At 51.4% G+C, this 20,506-nt stretch overlaps 1 protein-coding gene across 1 annotated transcript in view; it reads left to right on the top strand.

The window, feature by feature from the left end:
* Positions 1-15,273, top strand: part of THADA (THADA armadillo repeat containing) — a 55,389-nt gene extending 40,116 nt beyond the window's left edge. Inside the window, exons 31-39 of the mRNA XM_078858276.1 lie at positions 2,536-2,660; positions 4,397-4,482; positions 6,253-6,668; positions 7,326-7,450; positions 7,576-7,651; positions 8,023-8,179; positions 9,853-9,978; positions 13,503-13,729; positions 14,052-15,273. Coding sequence (XP_078714402.1) covers positions 2,536-2,660; positions 4,397-4,482; positions 6,253-6,668; positions 7,326-7,450; positions 7,576-7,651; positions 8,023-8,179; positions 9,853-9,978; positions 13,503-13,729; positions 14,052-14,555 — 1,842 coding nt within the window. The 3' untranslated portion in view covers positions 14,556-15,273. The remainder of the gene's footprint in view (positions 1-2,535; positions 2,661-4,396; positions 4,483-6,252; positions 6,669-7,325; positions 7,451-7,575; positions 7,652-8,022; positions 8,180-9,852; positions 9,979-13,502; positions 13,730-14,051) is intronic.
* The last annotated feature ends 5,233 nt before the right edge of the window (positions 15,274-20,506 follow it).

Genomic DNA, 20,506 nt, shown 5'->3' with positions numbered 1-20,506 from the left:
GTAGCGTTTTCGCTAGGCCTTCACTTTCTTTGTAAATCCGCTGCTCGTGCCATTGTCTCCTTGGCTGTTTCCGAGGCTACGTTTCCTTCATTAGAAGAAAAAAAACCACATCTTTCGTTTTTAACGTTTTCGTTTTTTTGGGACGTCCCCAAATAACCTGACAGAAGAGCAAGTTAACGTCCAATTTCAACCCCCCCCCACATCACCACCGTCTCCTTCAGCGTCCCCACCACCATCACCCCACCACCACCACCCCCCACCAACTCCCCCCACCAACTCCCCCCCACCACCATCTCCCCTCACCAACTCCCCCCACCAACTCCCCCCATCACCACCACCCCCCACCAACTCCCCCCACCACCACCACCCCCTACCACCCCCACACTCCACCCACCACCACCACCCCGCACCACCTCCCCCCCACCACTTCCCCCCACCTCCCCACCACCACCTCCCCGCACCCACCACCGTCTCCATTCCCTGCCAAGCCCCAAGCCAGGGAAGTTACAAATATTTTCCGTGATGTCACGGGCGCCCGAGCGAGCCAAAATAAATTCACTTAAAAAGCCTCCAGGGGCGCATCTGGCAGAGGCAGCCTGCGCCTTGCAGGACATGGGTGCACGATCACTGTACTCGCACTGTACTGTGAGTGGCCTTCGCCGTCAATAAACTCTTTTGTATTTTATGCTGCGGCCGTAACGATGCGGCCGTAACGAAATGTCTCAAGATCGCGGGGGCTTTCAACCCATCGCTCGACTTCTTCAAGCTCCTTCAAGCTCGTGGGCACGCTGGCACCAAGCTCGCTCAATGCCCCCCACGATCTCACTGAGTCTCGCTCGCTCGTTCGCTCCATTCGCATTGCGTTTGCGCGCTCGCTGGCTGGCTGGCTCACGCTCTGCACAGAGCCTGTGACAAAAGCCTCCTCGTGACCCCACCACGCTCCGTCGACTCTCCGCGTTTACCAATTGACTTCCCCCTCCACCAATTGACTTCCCCCTCCAAATGCGAATTGACTCCATCCACCCTGCACGCGCCTGATGATTGTCAAAGCGTGTCCCACTCGCACGGCGATGAACGCGCACGTGTACACACGCACACGCCGAGTTCTCACATCGGCTCTGTTAACGCAGACTGCGTTCATTACTGAGCGCGTCACATGGGACGTTTAACAATCATCCTGGCCCGTGCGGCGTGGACGGGGTGGGGGTGGTGGTGTGGTGGTGGTGGTTTAGTAAATTGGTGAACGGGGTGGGGGTGGTGGTGTGGTGGTGGTGGTTTAGTAAATTGGTGAACGGGGTGGTGGTGGTGGGGTGGTGGTGGGGGTGGGTTAGTAAATTGGTGAACGGGGTGGGGGTGGTGGTGTGGTGGTGGTGGTTTAGTAAATTGGTGAACGGGGTGGTGGTGGTGGGGTGGTGGTGGGGGTGGGTTAGTAAATTGGTGAACGGGGTGGGGGTGGTGGTGGTGGGTTAGTAAATTGGTGAACGGGGTGGTGGTGGGTTAGTAAATTGGTGAACGGGGTGGGGGTGGTGGTGGTGGTGGTGGGTTAGTAAATTGGTGAACGCGGAAAGACGTGGCGTTTGGTGGGTCGCGAGGACTGGAGTTGGGCAACGTACGTCCACGAAGCTTGCGTGCAAGCGATTTGGCGCGCACAGGCGAGCGGCAGGGATGAGTGCGCGTCTGTGAACACCTCCTCCGAGCCGCTGACAAATGTTGTCAGCACCGCAGCCCCAAGTCTCCCCACACACCCCACCAACTCACCCCCCCCCACTGCCCGCCACCCTGCAACTCCCGAGATTACGGAGGTGCTCGCTGACCCTTCACAGGGCTACCTGACAGTTCCTCATCTTGCAAAAGTACACCTTGAGTGCACCTAAAAATTCGCGCACAAAAAAGTCGTGGGAAAGTTCTGGGCACAGCGGCGGTGGTTGTGGGAGCGTGGAGCCTCGGCCCATGGTGAGCAGTCTCACCGCTCATTTCGGCAGTCGCAATTTTCCGTGCTGATGTGGCCCCGCTCGTGGTGACAGTCACCCCTCACCATCTATAACCGCAGCGCTAGATACAGCCCCCCCCCCTCACTACAGACCCCCGCCTCCTCCTCCCCCTTGTGCCCTATTAAATAGTGGCACGCAAGCCATACGCTTTTCATCATCAGTCCATTTTTTTAAATAAAAAGTCACCGCTTGTTTTTCCTCTATTTAAAAAATGTATGCAACGGGGGCTAAATCAGCCCACAGGCCCTCTGCAAAGTTGCAAAATGGGACACGGTCTGAAATGTGGATTTGTGCTTTGCCTTCCACGGGCACGCAAAGGGGTTTATTTTTTTGTAATGAAGATAAAACGTATCCAGATGGTTTGTGACAGCGCGGGTTGGCTGCGCTCGATGACAGTTCGGTTGACCGTTTGTGGAATGTGGACGCGGCGATCGGGGGGGGGGGGTGCACGGAACCGTGAGATGTGTTTTGATGCGACGTCGCTCTCTGACAAGACACCTAACCCTCCCCCCCGCCCCCTTTAACGCCCCCCCCCCCCCAACAGGTGCAGCACCTGGTGCATGCGCAGGGCGAGAGTTGGGGGAGCAGCCCCGACTTTGTCCCTCCGAGCGGATCCCCCGGCGAGCGGGTCTACGAACGGCTCCTCGACTGCGTGTGGCTCGCCACTCGGTAACGACCGACACTTTGCGCGCTGCCACACCCATGGCCGGGCGGCCTAAGGGATCTTTAGACATTTTTTGTTACTTTTCAAAAGCTTTCACACGGCGTACGCTTCCCGGAATATCACCCCACCAAAAGCATAAAGAGTTCGTTGAACTTTTTATCCGCGTAAAAAAAAAACTGCTTTTATCAAGCAGCATGCATAGTGGTTCGATGCTCTTCGCAAGTGTTCAGTTTGTACGGTCGTGGCGAATGTTTACGATTTACAATCCCAAACAGACCCATAAAGAACGTGGGCCCTAAACAATGCCACCGCCACTTACAAACGCTTGCCCGCTCCCCTCCACTCGTCCCACCCACACGGAAGCCGGAGGAGGTAGCAACATTTGAGTGCCTTCTGGAATCACTGCCGAGGCTTGCCCTCGTGCTCCACGGCACGGCGGTTTCACCGCAGCTCGAGTCGTCTCTGTGACGGAGGGGCTGGAGGATGCGGAGGAATGCAGCTCTCCCAGCCGCCAACATCTCCAGCCGCAGCCCTGGGTAGGATAACCAGCGGCAGCTGCGCTTGGGGACACCGGTGGGAGCCTTCCACGCCAAATTTTTTGACCGCGCGGGCGGCGGTGACCGCTTGGGCTGCGCATCGATGTGTGCCTCGCGCCCGCGTCGACTGCGGAGCGAAAACAGCTGCCGGCTCCGTGTCACCCAGAGCTGCTGCTGCTCTCCCAGTCGTCCTGTTTTGACGATGGCTTTGGGTGGGCCCCCCTTCCCCTGCCCATGCCCCACAACCAATTCCCACCCCCCCCCCCACCACCACCAGTCCAACACCCTGACACTCACCCCTCACGCTCCAGATGTCACCAGCAGTGATTCGCCGCCACTTTAGATTTAAGCTGCTGAAAGCGAGCACATGAACAATGCTATTTTCCCAGAAGTTGCTGCAGGGGAACGCCCAAACAAGTCCACGCTGGCAGCGCCTTGTGAGCACACACGCGGTGCACGCAAGAGAGAGGAGGCCTCAGGGGATAGGAGTTAATGGCTGCGGCACGCTGCTAATTAGTCGGCCTATTCACTTAAACATAATTCTTTTATACCTCGTGATAGAATAATAATAATAATACAATAAAATAGTGTAATAAATGCCACACCTCGTTAAATAGGCCTGATGGAACGCAGGCGATTTTGAAAAGATGGTAGTTGAGGGGGGGGAGCATACGTGGGGGGGGGTGGGAGGCGTACTTTGCGGCGGGTGGGGGGCACAGGGAGGAGCCCCAGGTTCCCTCCCAGGAACCAGCACTCTGAGGTCATTGGGCAGCAAGCGCTTCGCTTGCACCAGCACCTGGCCAAACACGCGGCCTCACGGCGGCCTCGCTGGTGCTGTGCGCGGCGCGCATTGCCGGCAATTTTGTAACACCTGTAACAACGATTTCTGTTGTTTTTCACGGTGTACAGTGCGCCCCGTGTGTGTTTGCCCAGAATTATTTTGGGGAATCGACCGCCGTTTCTGAGCGCCGGTTGCGCCTCGGTGGTGGGAGGGAAATGGCTTGGAATTATTGACGACTGTTATACCCAGGCAACAACCCACATACTCGTATTTCACAATTTGAGTTCTTGTATATTTTTTTTGCAGCTATTCATTCTCTCATTGAATTTCAATACTCCCTTCCCTTTTCCCGTCTGTCTCACCCTGAACTCTCCCCCCCCCCCCCATTTCCTTCTCCCCCCCCCCCACCTCCTGTCCCTTTCAGGATGAACCCCTGCGCCATCACCCGTGCCGCTTACCTGGACGTGCTGTCCCTCGCCATCACCCACGGGGAGAGGAGCGGTCGCAAGGGTGGGTACGCACCGCCCACCACGGCTAGATCTGGAAGGATTTGCGTGATGGACAGGAGTGGCCGAGGCCACGGTGTCGGCTTTACATTGTCCAAACACGCACCGGCATGCACCGTGCGTGCGGCGCTCTGACTGCGCGATAACCGTAAAGGCGGTGCTCCTCTCTCATCGCGCAATAACTGCACGCTCTGCCGCACCATCAGATGCCCAGTCACGTGTGCAGGGTCGGCAACAAAGGGAGGTCACACCTGGAAGATGGGTGCTGTGAGTACCTGTGCAGCTGATTAATTCAGGGCCCCTAGGGACTACAGCAGGAGCCACTGATGGCCCAAATCGACCCTTAAACCTTCTGCTCCCCACGACACGGTCGGGGGGGGGGGGGTTGGGGGGCTGGGTGTGTGGAATTTGACAGGGTGACCCCACGCATGAAAAAAAATCACCCACGCTGAATTGCAGCCGGGGCCGTTTCTCACAAACCTCCCCTTATTCTCATCTTAATTCAATTGCCGCTTTTTCATTCCGTATTTTTTTTCTTTCTACCCAAAGCATTCCTTTGCGGCGCACAGGCATGGTGTCACTTAGTAAATCTGTAGTGGTCTTGATTATTTTGAAAGCACGTGGACCGAAGAGTCAAGTGATTGTGTATTATTGTTTCACGATCGGCTGATGTGTTCCTTATTGCTCACCTGACAAGTGTGGCCGGGATCGGAATGTGCCTGGCTTGCATCTCTGTGACGACTTCCCGGGTGCCCGCTCGCACACAAGCGCCCACTCTTCCCAACTCCCCCTGCTCCCACGGCCAAGTGTCCGCTGTGCACGGCCACTTAAAACGTTACACATCGCACTTCTGTGAGAAGGGTGACTCACAAGGAAGGTGACATGAGCGATGGGTCACGGACGGATCTGGGTGCAGGGAGACGGCACGGACATCATGTGCCTCTGACCCCGGGGACTGAACGTGCGATCCCCATTCGCGCGGGGTAGACAACAGATTAAGCGCTTGGGATGGGTAATGGGGCATGTATCCCAGGCAGGGGATTTATATGTCGTATTGCTGAACAAAGTCCCCAGTGATACCATTCGACATCAGGGCTATGGAGCAATTGGATACGATGTCTTCCAGCCCATCGGTGTGATGTTTGTAATAATGTATTCGGTGTAGTTGTTTGACATACTGCTTGCATAAACGTATACAGTTTTAATTACACCTGTTTTATATTTACACTAGCATGTGAATAAATTGTTTGGGCACGTTTATATAATCGCATAACTGGTTGTCCTTTGAGAAGGGTAATACCAATCGTATATCCTAATGAGCTCCTTGGCCTGTTGACAAGCAGTCATTATATTGCATGTGATCCGATTAAAAATAAAATATTTCATGATCCTGTTGTGGCAGTAGTGCACTCGCATAAACAACAAAATTCACCACATTCATCAATAACGCTGCCGTAAGAGGAGAAGTATACATTCGGTTGACAGCAAGTAACTAGAGAGGCCACGGAGATAAGAGCAAACTTATCCAATGGTCAGATTTCCACTGCCGTCTTAATTCTAAATACCACCACTAGACTTCGCACCCAAACGCCTGAGAGTCTACATTATCCCAATAATCCATCAAAACCGGCTGCCAATCCAATTTTGGATCGGTCTCAGAATTACCCTTACCATCTCCAACATCTACAAAATAGCTATGCCCACTGCTTTTGTAAACCGACTCGAGGTGCGGTCGCATTTAAGTGCCATAATGTACTCCGTTGTTCTCCCGCAGGCGCCGTCTACGCTGCGCTCGTGCTCCGCACGCACGCATTGGTCTCGGCGTGGCTACAGGCCCCTCCCGATGGGCAGGTGCTCGAGCCGGGCCACGCGCTGTGGGAGGCCAGCTCCGCTCACCTGGCCCTCGCGATGCTCCACGCGCGGCCGCGCTACCAGCGGCAAGGTGCGAGCGGCACGGACAGTCCGGCCGTGGACGACGCTGCTGGGGATGAGCGCGGGCTGCTGCGCCGTTTGCTGTCGTCCCCGGCGTGCGAGGTCCACTCGGCGGCCTTGCGTTGGCTCGTGTCCGCCCGTGCCAGCGAGCACCGCCCAGGTCAACCGCAAGGCGGCACCCAGCCGGGCGGCACGGAGGTCGTGGAGGCCGTGCGGGGTTTGGCCGTCCAGGAGATGCACCCGCAGTGCCGCACCGAGGTCAGCATTGGCTTCTTCCGTTTAAAAGTTTCCGGTGCAGCTTCACATACAGTCGTGTGCCGTACCTCGCCTCACATTTGCGAGCGCTTGGGTTGAAGCCAGACACGAGTCACTCAGGAATCGATGTATGCTGCCCGTTTGAAAATCGTGTTTCATTAAAAGAAGATTCTGCGAGACAAACATTCCTTTTATACGCGGTGCCGGTGGGAACGTGTTGCCCTCTCCTGTGTAGATCAGAGGTCACTTGAAGGGACCTCGGAGGCAGCTCTTTGGTGTCCACTTCATTGGGCCGAATGGATGCTTTGTCTCATGACATGACACTCATAGGTTATGCAGCTCAAAGAATGCAAGGCTCATATCTTGTCGTTTCACACCTAAACTGTGGCCCAGGATGACTGACATGAATGAGGAACTTCGTTAAAAAGTAACAAACAGAAACTTGCAGGTGTGCCACTGTAGATTGATCAAGTGATGGCACCGCATTGATGTGGTGTTACAATGTACACGAGTGACAATGCATCCAAGTCACTGGATCACGGCAGCATGCCTGGAGATTAAAGTCTTTCTTTCTCTCTCTCAAGGCTTCAAAATCGTGTCAGAAAACATCTTAACTCATGCAGCTATTTCCTCCAATTCACTGCGCACTTGCTATCACAGGCATTCAGGGCACTCTGTCGCTGGCCGGTGGAGGATATGGTGCCATGGCCCCAAGGGGTCGGGTGCCTGGCTGCCGACGGACTCCTCGACTGGATCGTCGCCCTGATCGAGGCCAACCTGCACAAGTGAGACGGCGCAGAGCGTCGCTGGCGTTACGCGAGCACGACAGTCGCGCTTGCGCCAACGCACCACCGTGCGGGGGAGCGATCATCCGACGGGTAAACGTTTGACCCCTTGTCGTTCACCGCAGCGTCGACCTCCGATGTGCCGGCTTGCAATTCGGTGCCGGCGTGGTCCGGCACTTGCTGAATCGCAGCCCGATGCAGGTACGTTGATCTTGCCCTTCCTCGTTTGTGTTGAAGAGACATTCAATTTTACGTAATTATTAAGTCGATGTGCTGCCTATGCTTGCTCACGTAGCCCACGGCGAGATAATCCGCCACAGCATTGCCTAACATTCCAACGGAAGTCGTCGCACCCATACAAGCAGCTCTTGTGATCTCGGCTCAAGAGGACAGCAGTTCCCTATTTGGTTGCCGCTTCGTCGCCCATCGCATGTGGGCATGAGCACAACAGGGATCGTTCACAACAAACACCCCCCCCCCTCCTTGCTCGCTGCCTCCTTCCGCGCTGTGACATTTTGCCGAGACAATGTGCCCTCGTCCCATTTCTCCGCTCCCTGACTTTTTCCGCCCAGGAAGTGCCGCCGGCTTGGGCCTGCTGCGTGGAGCGGTGGATCCGATTGGTTGTCGCGGGTGGCAACGCTGACACCTGGTCGGAGGTCAGGGTCGTGAGCGCGGAGGTCATTGGCGAGGTCGCCGCTTCGCTCCTGACCAATGACAGACTTCCCGTGGGTAAAGAGTGCAGTGCGTGCGAGCCGGACTCGCCGCGCACACCTGTGAGCCAGAAGCACCGCGGGGTGCTGGGTGGACCCCAGCCTGGTGCGCTGTACCACAACACGTGCACAAGGAACGTTTCCTTCACATGCACAAATCTGCCACAGTATTGTTGGTTTTATGGAATTCCGGAAAAAAAAATCTGTTTTGTTTGCACCGAGGTGGCACCGAAGTGAAAAGGCACTTACTCATAAACATGACTGAGTGTGAGCTTCTATTATTTCTCCAACAAATGGCTTTTGCAATCGTTCATGTGCCTTGGTGCCGAAACATTTCTCGCGATTCGTGCTAGCTTTGGAATGTGGTTTATTATTTATTTACTTGAGTGGTTTTTGTAACATCTGCTTTAAAAATATATATATAATTTGCAACACCCCACGCACACCCTTGCTGTGGTCTTGGCGGGGGGGGGATCGCAGTACCAGGCGGAGGGTCGCCCCACGCCGACACGAGCCCTGATCCTTCCTCCCCTCGCCCGCTCAGCCGGCTCCATTTATTAATTTATTTACGCGCACACGGAGCGCGATGCTTAACAAGCAGCCCATTATCGCGCCGTTGTTCATTTACTCGGGTGGTGCTGGTGGTGGTGGTGGGGGGGGGACAGCGAGGACTTGTCTTGTCCCCCATCACTCGGTGTTCCACGGCGCACGTGGACGCACAACTATGGGGAGCTGCTTGTGCTTGACGATTGTGGGGGTCGGCCGGGCTGCGTCCCCCCCCCCTTTCTCTGTTCGTACAAATGCCCCCATTTTATTCATTCTCGCCAACACCACCCATTGTCTGCCTCCCCACAGACGGCGATGACCCCACGTGGAACTTGGCAGCAGTAGCTGGCTGCTTGTCCTGTGTCCCGGTCATTGGCCATGTTTGTACAAATTTAGTTTTCTTTTCCCCGTGCGGTTTCCAAATTGCCCACCGTGGGGGTAGAGCTGGACCCACTTGTAAACAAGCAGCTGAGTGCAACAGCTGCACATAAACATATTTAATAATAAACAAATGTGTAAACATCAATGGTAAACTGAGCAGTCAGAGCTTGCGCAGCAAGGGAGAGAATTCTGGGAATGAGGGGGCACGAGTGTAAATTTGGATGTGACTACTTGTTGTTTGACAACTGCTGTACTTTTTCTTCACTCGTATGGAAATAGCAACATTTACAAGGGGAGATCGAGTTGAGAAATCCAGTCGAGAATATCATCGAATGCGGAATTAACTATTGTCATCCCACCGGGAAGGGAATATTAAGGGAAACTGTTCACAATGTGTTCCATGAAGTTCGCTGCAGCTGCAGTGGGGATTGTCATTGAACCATCGCCACTTGTGCATCAGATATCAACATCTCCCATGTTCAAACCCTGATGATCACCCACTGCCATACACCGTGTTACCAGGGCAGGAATGAGTTGTGCTAGATGACTATGCCAGACTCGGCCAGTAATTCCGAAACAATGTCTCATCTCTTATTTTGGATAGTTGCACGTGTGAACTTGTGTGGAGATCATTGATGTTACATTTCTCTCTTCCCGCATCGCCCCCCTGTATCGTCCACTCGTCTAAACCATTTCTTGTTGTTTTTCTCCACCCACCTTGTTGGCCACCCCACACACATGGCGTCACACGCCGTGCCACTCCAGGCCTGGGGGGCTGTCTGAATCTGTGGGGGGCCCTCCTGGGACTGCTGCAGGACGACGATGTGGGGGTGCGGGCACGGGCCACGACTGCGCTGGGCGGCCTCGCGCCCCGGAGCCCCACGTGGGACGGTGAGGGGAACCAGCGGGTGGTGGTGGGGGGGGGGGCCTGGGGCGTGGGGCGTGCGGGCCAGCGGTCGGACCATGTCCGGCGACCCGCACCGGCAAGCCGAGGCCTGGCTGTGCTTGCCCGCCGACTTAAATTACACGCAATTAGTCTCAGCCGTTTCCTTATTACCGCAACGAAGGCCTCGTGTGGCACCATGCGCTCACCGCTGTCGCTGCGGATTACTTCGCGGCCGGCGGAGGCTTAATGAGAGAAACTACGTAAAGGGATGAAATTAAAGTTTACCAGCGAAGCCGGCATTCGGGACAAAAGGCGTTGTGGGAGTGCAGGGCCTTAAAGGGAGCAACTGAAGCGAGAGCAGCGAGTGCACGGAACTCACTCGCTCGCTCATTCCATCTGACCGCCCCGCATAACGATAACGGGAGTGAGGAAGGAGTGAGAGACGCGGATGAGGGTGAAGTCATGACTTGCACGTCAGCGAGAACATTTTTCACTGCGTTTTAACAAAAACACTTTCCTGGGTATGGGTGTCACAGTAGGTCAAAGTCGATGTTATCTTTGCCAGGGACTGGTGAATTATTTCACCCTGGTTCCAAAGAAAAAAAAAGAGCGTTTAAATCGGTGTTAGCAGTTATTGCCGATGAATTAAACGTGACGTAGGTACACTTAGTGATAACTGGACTGTGGAGGTAAGTGTGACTTCATTTCTGCGAAGCCTTCTGTGGGCAATGGTGACCACAAGCATGGGAGGATTCGGTCAACATTCTTCTCCATTTTACAGGAAGTTAACGAAACAACGTAGAGATGATTACAGTTTTTAGAGACACAAGTAATGCGACTGTAGTGTGTAATCGATTGTACATAGCACGAATACTTTTATTAACTCTCGGGATATATGCACAACGTGCAGCAAACACGCAGCCTAGGGGGGAGGCATGGCAAAATGAGCTCTATAAACACGCCTCAACAAACAAACAAAAATAATCTGCCGATGCCTCTGGCTTATTTAAAAGTAAACCAAGCTACCTTCAAGGCCAGGGCGAGCATATCTGACCAGGGTGGTGGAGAGACCTGCAAACTGTTGAAAAACAACAGCGTTGCGCACATGTTTTCCATGCAACAAGCTTGAAAGAACCGAAAGACTGAAATATGACCTCCCACAATGCCTCAGGGCTGGCAGTAATGGCTGCAGTCACACATTTGGACGCAATCATCCATGGGTGCCTGTAACAGCTCCTTGTTTTCTTCTTTTAAATGATGTGAGTAATGAAAGTGTAAAGAAAAGCACAAAGAGTGATAAAACCGTGGCATAACCTCAACCCATACGCTGCTACTACTTATGGCTATGTGTTCAAGTTAAACACTTAACGTGAGGCCACTTGTCAAAAGGTTGAACTTTTAAATCTAAAATTCTGCTTTTTTCCCCACATTTAAACATTTTCTTTGGAGAATATTTCATTTAAAAAGATTCCTGTTATTTTTATTTAAGCATTATCACTCACTGCGTTTATAAACGAGATGGAAACCAGGCATAAAATGACAAGATGTTCATTTAAATAAAAGCATTCGGTACCCAGCCCAATAGATCATCACACTTTTATAAAAAAAAAACATGTGGTCAGACCCAATCAGTTTGTAACATCTCAAAGATGTAAAATGCTTGTTGAGTCCCAACGACTCACCCCCTGCAGTCTGCTTTGTCTCTGGTCATTCGAGTTGAGGATCTATATGCAAATAGTTTATGGCTTTCAGCTGAGAGCGTTTCTCTTCCCGTTAAAAGGACTGAATTGCCACCACCTTCACGTCTCATCTTACAGCACCTGGGGAAATGACCCCTTTGTCTGCCATGTCTGTCTGCCACAATATTTATCACCTCCCAAGTTTTGTACGACTGCTCTCACCGGGGATGACTTCAACAAAGTGTACCCCCCCCCTCTCCCCACAAAAACAGGCAAAATGGCACGATACCGCATGCTTGAGCAGTGGACAAATTTGGTTTGGCAAACTTCCCTATTCGTGAAGAGCATAAACTCGCGTTAGTGTTGCAGGTGGATTACTTTACACCAATCAAATATTTTGGTGACTTCTTTGGGATTTGGAGAAGACTAAAATGTGGCCAAAAAACACTGTTTGCCTACTGATCCGTGTGCTGCCTCCATACGCCAAACGGGCCTCAGGACTCGTCCCATCGGCCCAGCCACTGGTGGCTGAGAAAGGTGCTGAGGATGCAACACATTCTGTCGATTCTGCCTGATGGTGCTCATCCAATACAGATCATCACAACTGTACAAAACTTTCGACTTGAGCTTACATCACATACATTCATTTCCCCTCCAAACAATAACTGTCTTGACATTCATAATAAAGTTTTTTGGTGGGTTAGATTGCGTAAATATAAACCACCACCACCACCCGACACGGCCAATTAGTAAGTTTTGTCGCGTCAACAACGTACCAATTAGTTACTTGAACACACCCGTGTGGAGAGTAAACTCACATTGACAATTTGAGTACGACGTCTTGACATAGATCCATCGGTGAGGTACGGCTGTATTTTCAAATGAAAGTGCCATTTTTACTTCCCCCTAAAGCAATAAACAGATTAAAATAAACATCAACCAGGCACATTTGTAATAGCAGGGCCCAAAGATAGGTCTGCTGTGGCTAAGGGGAGTTTCCAAACGACCTTGTTGGCCTGCCTCTTATCCACATCGGGGAAGTACCCAACCGTCCCCTCCCCCACCTATGGCCTCGCTCCAAACGCACGTACACACACACGGACAAAAACCCCTCTTCCCGTCTGCCCCGTTGAGCCTCCTCCACCTCCCTCACCGCCCCAGCGCCCCCCCCGGCCCTTCCTGCCACACTCCATCCTCACCCTGTAGCTCAGAGCGCTGCTCGGGCAGCCTGGAAGTGTTTATAAAGGCACGCTTGGCTTGCCAAGAAAATTTTTGGTCTTTTTTTTCTCTCCCTTATTTTCCCTTTTTTTTTCCATCCTTCCTGGCTAAGAGCGCCAGTTTGAGTTGGAGGCCATGCACAGCGGGTGGCATGCAAGCGGAGGGAGTGAGCGGGAACCGCTCCCCGCCGAGAGCGAGCCGACTGCTGGGCCCGCGAGCTAACGTGCCTTTGAGCTTTAAAAAGTGTTTAATTTTTGCATCTGGTTTTTGTCTCGAGAAATTCCATATATACAGCTGCAATGCATGCATGGCGGCGTGATGCCGTAACTCTGGCATGCTTTAATGTGGGGCAAAGCCCCTAAATAACAAGACCAGGAGTAAAGCTAACAACTAAATAGCCCCCTCTAATTTATTTGCATTTTTTGTACCTAAAGGGATTTTTTTTTTAAAACAGTGTGTGTTACAGTCGGTATGCGTACCCATGTGGATTTATACAGTGTCTGAATAAAGTTATAGCTCAAGGCTGCACCATGCGGTAGCTAGTTATGGTAACAAATTGTTAGGGTGATGTATAATTGTTTTGTGTGATGGAGTAAGTATTCTTTGTATTGACGTCTCTGACATTCATTTAGGAGCTGCACTCGAGGAGGTGATGCCAAACCATGCCCTGGACCTGGGACTCAAAGCCCTCCTGGACCTGCTTGGAGCCTGGGGTCTTTTCTGGGAGGCCTTGCCCACCCTGCTGCTCTGGCTGCTGGAAGACGATGAGCCACGAGTGGTAGGGACAACTGAGGATGATGAGCAAGGAGGGCTGGGGCACCCGGCAGAACTTTTGATGGGGGCTGGAGAAGAGAGGGAGGTGAGATAATCACATAGCTTGGCAAAAATCCCACAACGCCAAGCACTTGAGAACTTTGATAAAAGTGCGGCGGCCATGTGGGCTTCATTACAACACGGATTAGTAATATGTTGCATTGAATAAAAATTCACCTGCAGGTGCTATACGGGATTTTTGTGGATAAGGCACATCTTTAATTGATGATAGTAAGATATTCAGCAAATGTGAGTGTTCATTAGACGTATATAAAGGTTTGTCATATACATCTATATATAACAGTTATAATAATGCGAGGGTTGTGATGGTTAATCATCCATTCATAAAAAACCTTCGTATTTTCCAGAATGAAAACGAGTTTCTCTTCGACAAAGGTGAAGTCAACCTGTTTGCCGAGAGGCTACTCTTCGCCCGGCTTCTTTCCACGCATCTTGAAGGGCACCTGCGACATCTCTCAGCGCACCAGCCAGCACCACCACCACCACCAAACCCTGACGCAGCCGAGCGACTAGTGGCCACGGCGGATGCGTTGGCCGCCGGCTCGCGGAAGGCTACCCGTGACCTGCTCCAGCTGCGGCCCTCGCTGTGGCCGAGTCTCCAGGAGGCTCCACGCTACACGGCGCTGGCGGAGCGAGCGGCGCGCTGCCTGCTGACCCTGCGAGTGCTGCTCCTCGCCGTTGCGCCTTTAGAGCCGGCGTCTGCGCTGCGGGCCGCCGTGCAGGCCGGTCTGCAGGAGGCGCGGGCGTTGGAGCGAGCGTGCAGTGGCACAGGGCTGACTCACGGCTTCTTGGCATGCACAGCTGGGATCCATCAGGGTTACGCATTGAACCCTGAACGCAGCTGCTCTTAGCATGCGCAAGCCTTTAAAATGAATTTGCAGCGTACTTAATTGCACAGATGCGGTTTACAAAATGTATGATTTAATGCTGTTACGGTCTCAATTGAACGGCATTTGGCCGCGATGGGATACACGGTCTGAGAAGAATGCGTTCGCCCAGAAGGAAAGTGTCCGAAATCGGTCTGCTGACAGAAAAAAGTCTGCCACTCGGATAGAGAACAGGGCCTAACAAATCAGAAACAACGACTAGATCAACTTTGTTTTTAGTACAACTCAAACCAAAGCTACTGGAGTCGTGTCGCTGTGCACATGTCGGCGTCGCCACTTCACACGCTCAAACGTTCGCACAGATTATGTCAAGTGTGTGTGTCACCCGCTGTGTGTGATTTCTACAGCCAGACTCGAAGGCAAACGTCAGCATGTTCAATTTGCGGCACTTTTCACACTTCTCTCCGTTTGTTTTCTCCACTCGTCTTACCAGTCGAGTCTGCTCGCCTTGTCACCCAAATTGACTCTTCGCAAGGCACACCAGGCCCCCAGAACCTCGCCTCGCCTCGGCATGGGAACAGGAAATTGGGGAACACGAGAGAAAGGGCCATATAGCTTGTCCAGCTCTCAGCGCCACGACTCAAAATCCCGGAGCCGCACGACACGCCGCCCCCCCGCCCCCACTGGCAATCGACTTCACAGCAGCGCCTAAGCCAATGGTTTTCAATCTTGGGGGGGAGGGGGGTGGAGGGAGGGGGGGCTTCTGAGGGGTAATACATTTTCGACAGGGGGGCGGCGCCAGCCTCTCCAGCAGTCATATTTTTAGCACAACGAAAATATACGACTCGGGGGTTTGTTTTTTTTTGCCCCATTTTAAATAATTGGGCGGAGGAGCTTGGTGAAGAGAAACAGGGTGTGCGCTTCACGTTCGACTTCGGTGAAATGAGAGAGAAGTCTGGAGGCGGTGAGGTGGGCTCTGGAAAGGAAGTGCGCCTCGCTGACAACTGGTAGGAGTAAGTGAACGCTGCTCGGCGTACGTGAACAAAAAATTCGGTGACAATTTTATTCAAACATCAGCAGCCCCGATATTCTATTATCGGGTCATAAAATGCTTTTATCTAAGTGCCTTGCAGTTCCTATAGTTGAACAATGAATATGCATTGCATGGTGCTCTGTGCCATTGCATACCTTGAGAGGACAAACGTTCATAAGGGTGTTATTTCACACCTGTATTCTGTTCGCACATCGCGCCTACCATTCTCATAAGCGTCGGGCGTGCCAGGTCACGGTTAGTCATGTGCAGCGCCAGTGTGAAGTCATTCTCCTGCGCATACCGGGCCCTGACCACCATCATATCATCCGTGAGTCCGCAGAGGCAGGAAACGTCTACATGGAAACCAAGGCATAGGTGTTTCAGATCTCATGCGGACATGGACCAGGCTTGCGTTATAAGATCGCATGCCCGACTGAGCTGGAATAAAAATTCAGGGTAGCACATGGATTGGCATCTGCAACAGTCACACTTGCCAAAGGGTGTTATTTTAACAAAGACGTCCCTGACGTGAGCTAAGACCCGCGTTTGCAATTAACTATATTTGGAGCGAGAGCGATTGGCAGCCCTGAACGGCGCGAGACGATGGCCACACTTGTGCGAGCTGCAGAGGGACTTGACAACTCGTTCCCGTAATTCTCAAGTATCGAGTTATCATTTACTTGAAACTGACAGCTCCCGATCTTTCGGCGGGCCAGCTTACGGGAATGTGCACGCTGACTTGTTGCTATGGGAATGTGGTTTCCAAAGGCAGACTTACGGAATCGTGAAAGGTCACATCCACAGTTGGGCAAACAAGAGGTGCCGTCTGACCTTGCGCGCACATGTTGTGTGCGGCAACAGTTACAGTCATATTTTGGTTAATTTTGTCCCCTTGATTGCTGCCCGCTTACGACAGGCTTGGGACGATGTGATGTTGAATCCGTTGAATATGTTGTAACAATTTCAAATCGTGACGCTACTCCTGAGCTACTCAGAAGTGACACATCCCACTGTGAACATCTGCAAAACGTCCTCTTTTTAATATAAAGTTATTTTTTACAAAAAAGTGTCCCGATCAGTGTTCACACGGGGGGGGGTGGGGGGGGGTCATCGTGCGGGAGTGGAGAGTAAACAAAGGCACTTGGCGTCTAAACAGCAGTCAATTGAGACGATGTCATCTCTCGCGTATGTTCCATAATTACAAAGAAAACTATGATTGTGCTATTTCTGTAAAGGTGTTATTTTAAGTCAAGTACCAGCAAGGGGCATTAACAGTTGGCCCAATAAGGCCACACACCATCACAATGCATAATTGTAATTGTTCATAATGTATACTATTAGCTGTTAGTATGGTATTTGAATAAGCGCTGCAATACAGCCCCCAAACTGCTAGACTAACAAAGCAATACTTTCACGATGACCATTTGTCATTTCAGGTGCTAATTTACTCCTTACTACTAAAAATGACTTTCACTTGTCATATTATTTAGGGACAGACACCTCATATAGTTACCAGCCAGGATGAGAATTGATCAAATTGAACTCGATGCTCCAAGCCATCTCCATCAGTGCCCTCATGCTACAGGGCACCGCGTGTCCATCGCTCTGCCACACACACACACACAGGTAACGCACACCGTGCACACATGTTGATCGATGAACATCGATCTCCTTACATGCTGATTTCTCACGTTAACATCACTAGCTCCAGCCACTTCTTAATGACCCTTGAGCTACACCCATTTCAAACCTTTTAAAACAGTCTGCCTCAGCAGCAGCAGACCATGCTTTCCCACCTGATGATGGACGCTTGTGTTGCGCCCGAAACGTCGTGATTTATTTTATTCCATACCTACGTGACTTTATCGAAAGAACCAAAGAGTTTGTAGAAGCTGCCGAGTAGGGAGTGCAGTTCACGTGGGTGACATTGTGGAAGCCAGATTGGCACTGGGAGGACTTGCAGCTTGGGAGTTGCTGCTGCTGCTGCTGAATATTCACTGTGAAGGTGACGTTAATTGCTGAGCAAAAACATCAAGGAAGGATATGTTGTTGCTGAGGACTTGTGCTGAACCTCGGTTTTGGAGATCCTGTGTTGGGTTTTCCAGGTACGACAGTTTTCTGCCCAATGCAGACAATCGCCAGACATCCAAAGTAGGAACTTCCAAAGTTGTCTCGTGACTCAAATTGCAAGGTTGCAGTTCAAATCTTTGGTTCACGTACCATCACACCTGGGATCAATACAATGACAAGTCACTTTGTGGGATCTCGACAGAAGTCATCCTCTGGAGAGACTGGTCCTCGCCAACGGAACGTGGAATTAGCAACACTCCCCAATGGAGTTGAGCTCCACTCCATTGCTCTCGAGTGAGGAGACACTGACTTTATTCTGTAAACCGTACTAATTTTGGACCCAGTCTCGATACTCCCAAAACAAATGCTGATGACGCAGATGCCCGTATATTGCCAGTTATGCGGAGAGGGGAGTGGAATCGAGATGAAACGATACAAAACACTGAAAATGAACAATCAGCCACCACAGGAACAAACCACGTGTTTCAACGCTACGTTTGTATTGTGTGACGAACTTGGACATGTTTGTATGCTTTTTAAAACACTTGAGATAAAATAGTTTACAGCTGCGCTGTCTCTGACGTCAGTTTGGCTGCTTACGACTTGTCAAAAATTGAGCGTGTGCAGTTGCGTGAACATCCTTAATTGTCATTTTCACGTCATCTCAGGGAGTGCTGTTTATTTGTCAAGTTTTTTGCTGGCCAGCTCGCACGCAGGCGAGGGCACGGCAGCGGCGTCACATTCATCCCACGGCGTTGAACCGGGTTCGTGCGTGCTGACGTCACGCTTCTCAACCTCGGCCGTGTATGCCGCGAAAATCCGTAAGAAAATTTGTATATTTTTTATTGTATAAATAGTGCTCTTTACGCTAGGGCGTCTCAGACATTTGACAGGGCACACCGGGTGGTAGATGTCCCGATTGAGACCAATGCGACTCAGCTCCTGGCCTGCAAACAGACATACGTTTACCAGTAGGAGGCTGATTACTTTGTGTAATCCCAAAACGGGTAAGCGAATGAAAATCAATTCTTCTTGGTTCTTTCGGTAAAGTTACGTAGAAGGGAAGTAATAAAATAATAAAAATAAAACAATAAAATAATGTATTACTTTATTATAATATTTTATTTATTTTTATTATTATTTTATTGCTTCCCTTCTACGTGACTTTACCGAAAGAACCAAGAAGATGAATCCCTGCAGTCACGAAAGCTTTAAATCGAAAAATGAAAATCAATTATCCATATTTTATCTTTCAGCGATCGTCATTCACGTGGCTGGTCTGGGTGAAAAACAAGTTTACGTGCATAGGTGCTTCACCTAAAGTTACACAACACTACCGCATACAGCTTGCCAGGGGGGCCAAAGTCAACTGGATGAGAGATGCGTTAATTTACGAGCACCGCGCGATGCGTGAGAACCCGTGGCTGGCGGGTGACGGGTGCCCCGGTGAACCCCAACTGCCTTACGCAGCAGGGCTTCTGAGCGAGGCCACACGGCTTCAAAGAAACAAATAAACAAGAGGAGAGGGCTCTGTATCTCCGTGTGAAAATAAAACATTGTAGTTCATCAACACAGTGGCCCTTTTCAGACCAATGCCTTTCAGCAGCGTTTGTTTAAGCAGTAAAACCTGGATTCGTTTCGACTTTTGAGTCCAATCAAGGCGTGGCACGATTCACAAATATTGGTGGGTTGCCTGGTATCCAGTCATCTCAATCAGCCAACCCACCACGGCACCTGCTGGGGTCTGTCCCGAGACCTGTCAGCGAGCCTTCCCGACACTTCACGTGGCCTCAAAGTGCACAGGCGTCGTGGCGAACGGCGGGTATTGGTCTAAAGGCTGACGCAAATCATTGTCGAGCACGTTTATTGCGGCTTCACAAGGAGACGACGGGTTTACAACAGAAGTTCACTCACTGACGCGTTGACAAATATTTCGCCACGCGGACACACCACTTGGGTTGACTCAGCATATCACCCAGGGGTCTATGTATTGAGTAACAACTGGGTGGAAAGTCGAGTCGGCACGAATCGTTTTCAACAATAGCCCTGTCACATGAATGTGGAACGGACACCACTGGATCAGGTCCGCGAATGGAGTTGAGCGGCGACGCATGCCTCGAGCGGGGAGAAGCGAACTTTTTTTTCGGTTAAAATAAAAAAAAATCTTATGATTTGGAGCTTTCGTGACTGCAGGAAATCATACTCTTTGGTTCTTTCGGTAAAGTCACGTAGGTAGAAAAAATAAAAAAATAATGATTTTTTTTTCTACCTACGTGACTTTACCGAATTTTTTTTTAAGTCAAAATAAACTGCACCCATCTCGGCGTGTCGTGTGGTCTTGTTCCTTCCGCAACGGACACAAGTTTCAATCCTCCTCGGCACGAGCAGTTCAGCCTCCTCCACCCCCCTCCCATCCCCACACAACACGCCACGTATTAACATGTCACGATTCGTTATTTAAAAATCGATTATCGTCGCGATGCATGACGCTTGGACCGTACGCGCGCAAGAACTGATCGTTCGAGATTATTTACGGAGTATGCAAATTTATACACAAATTAAATGCCAATGTTACATTGTGAATAGTGAGACGAGCAAAACTGTTCCAATATGAAAGACAAATGAGTAAAACTACACACGCGAGAAGACAAAACGAGAGACCAGAGAGCACAAAGCAATGCTCGAATCAGAATCACGATTGTCAATTGGCGCGGGACGCATCATTGCGTCCGCACACGAACAACTGCGACGTGTATCGGTCGTGCCTTCTGCCGCATGTGGACTCCCCCCCCCCCCCCTGAGGTGGGGTTGACGGGAGGGCAACGCGTCTCAAAATGTGGGCAGAACAAAGTTCCCGGAACGCAAACATCGT

Source organism: Lampetra fluviatilis, chromosome 7, assembly GCF_964198595.1.
Source record: "Lampetra fluviatilis chromosome 7, kcLamFluv1.1, whole genome shotgun sequence".
Taxonomy (NCBI): Eukaryota; Metazoa; Chordata; class Hyperoartia; order Petromyzontiformes; family Petromyzontidae; genus Lampetra; species Lampetra fluviatilis.
The sequence above is the reverse complement of the archived record's forward strand: the minus strand, read 5'-3'. Positions and strand labels throughout refer to the sequence as shown.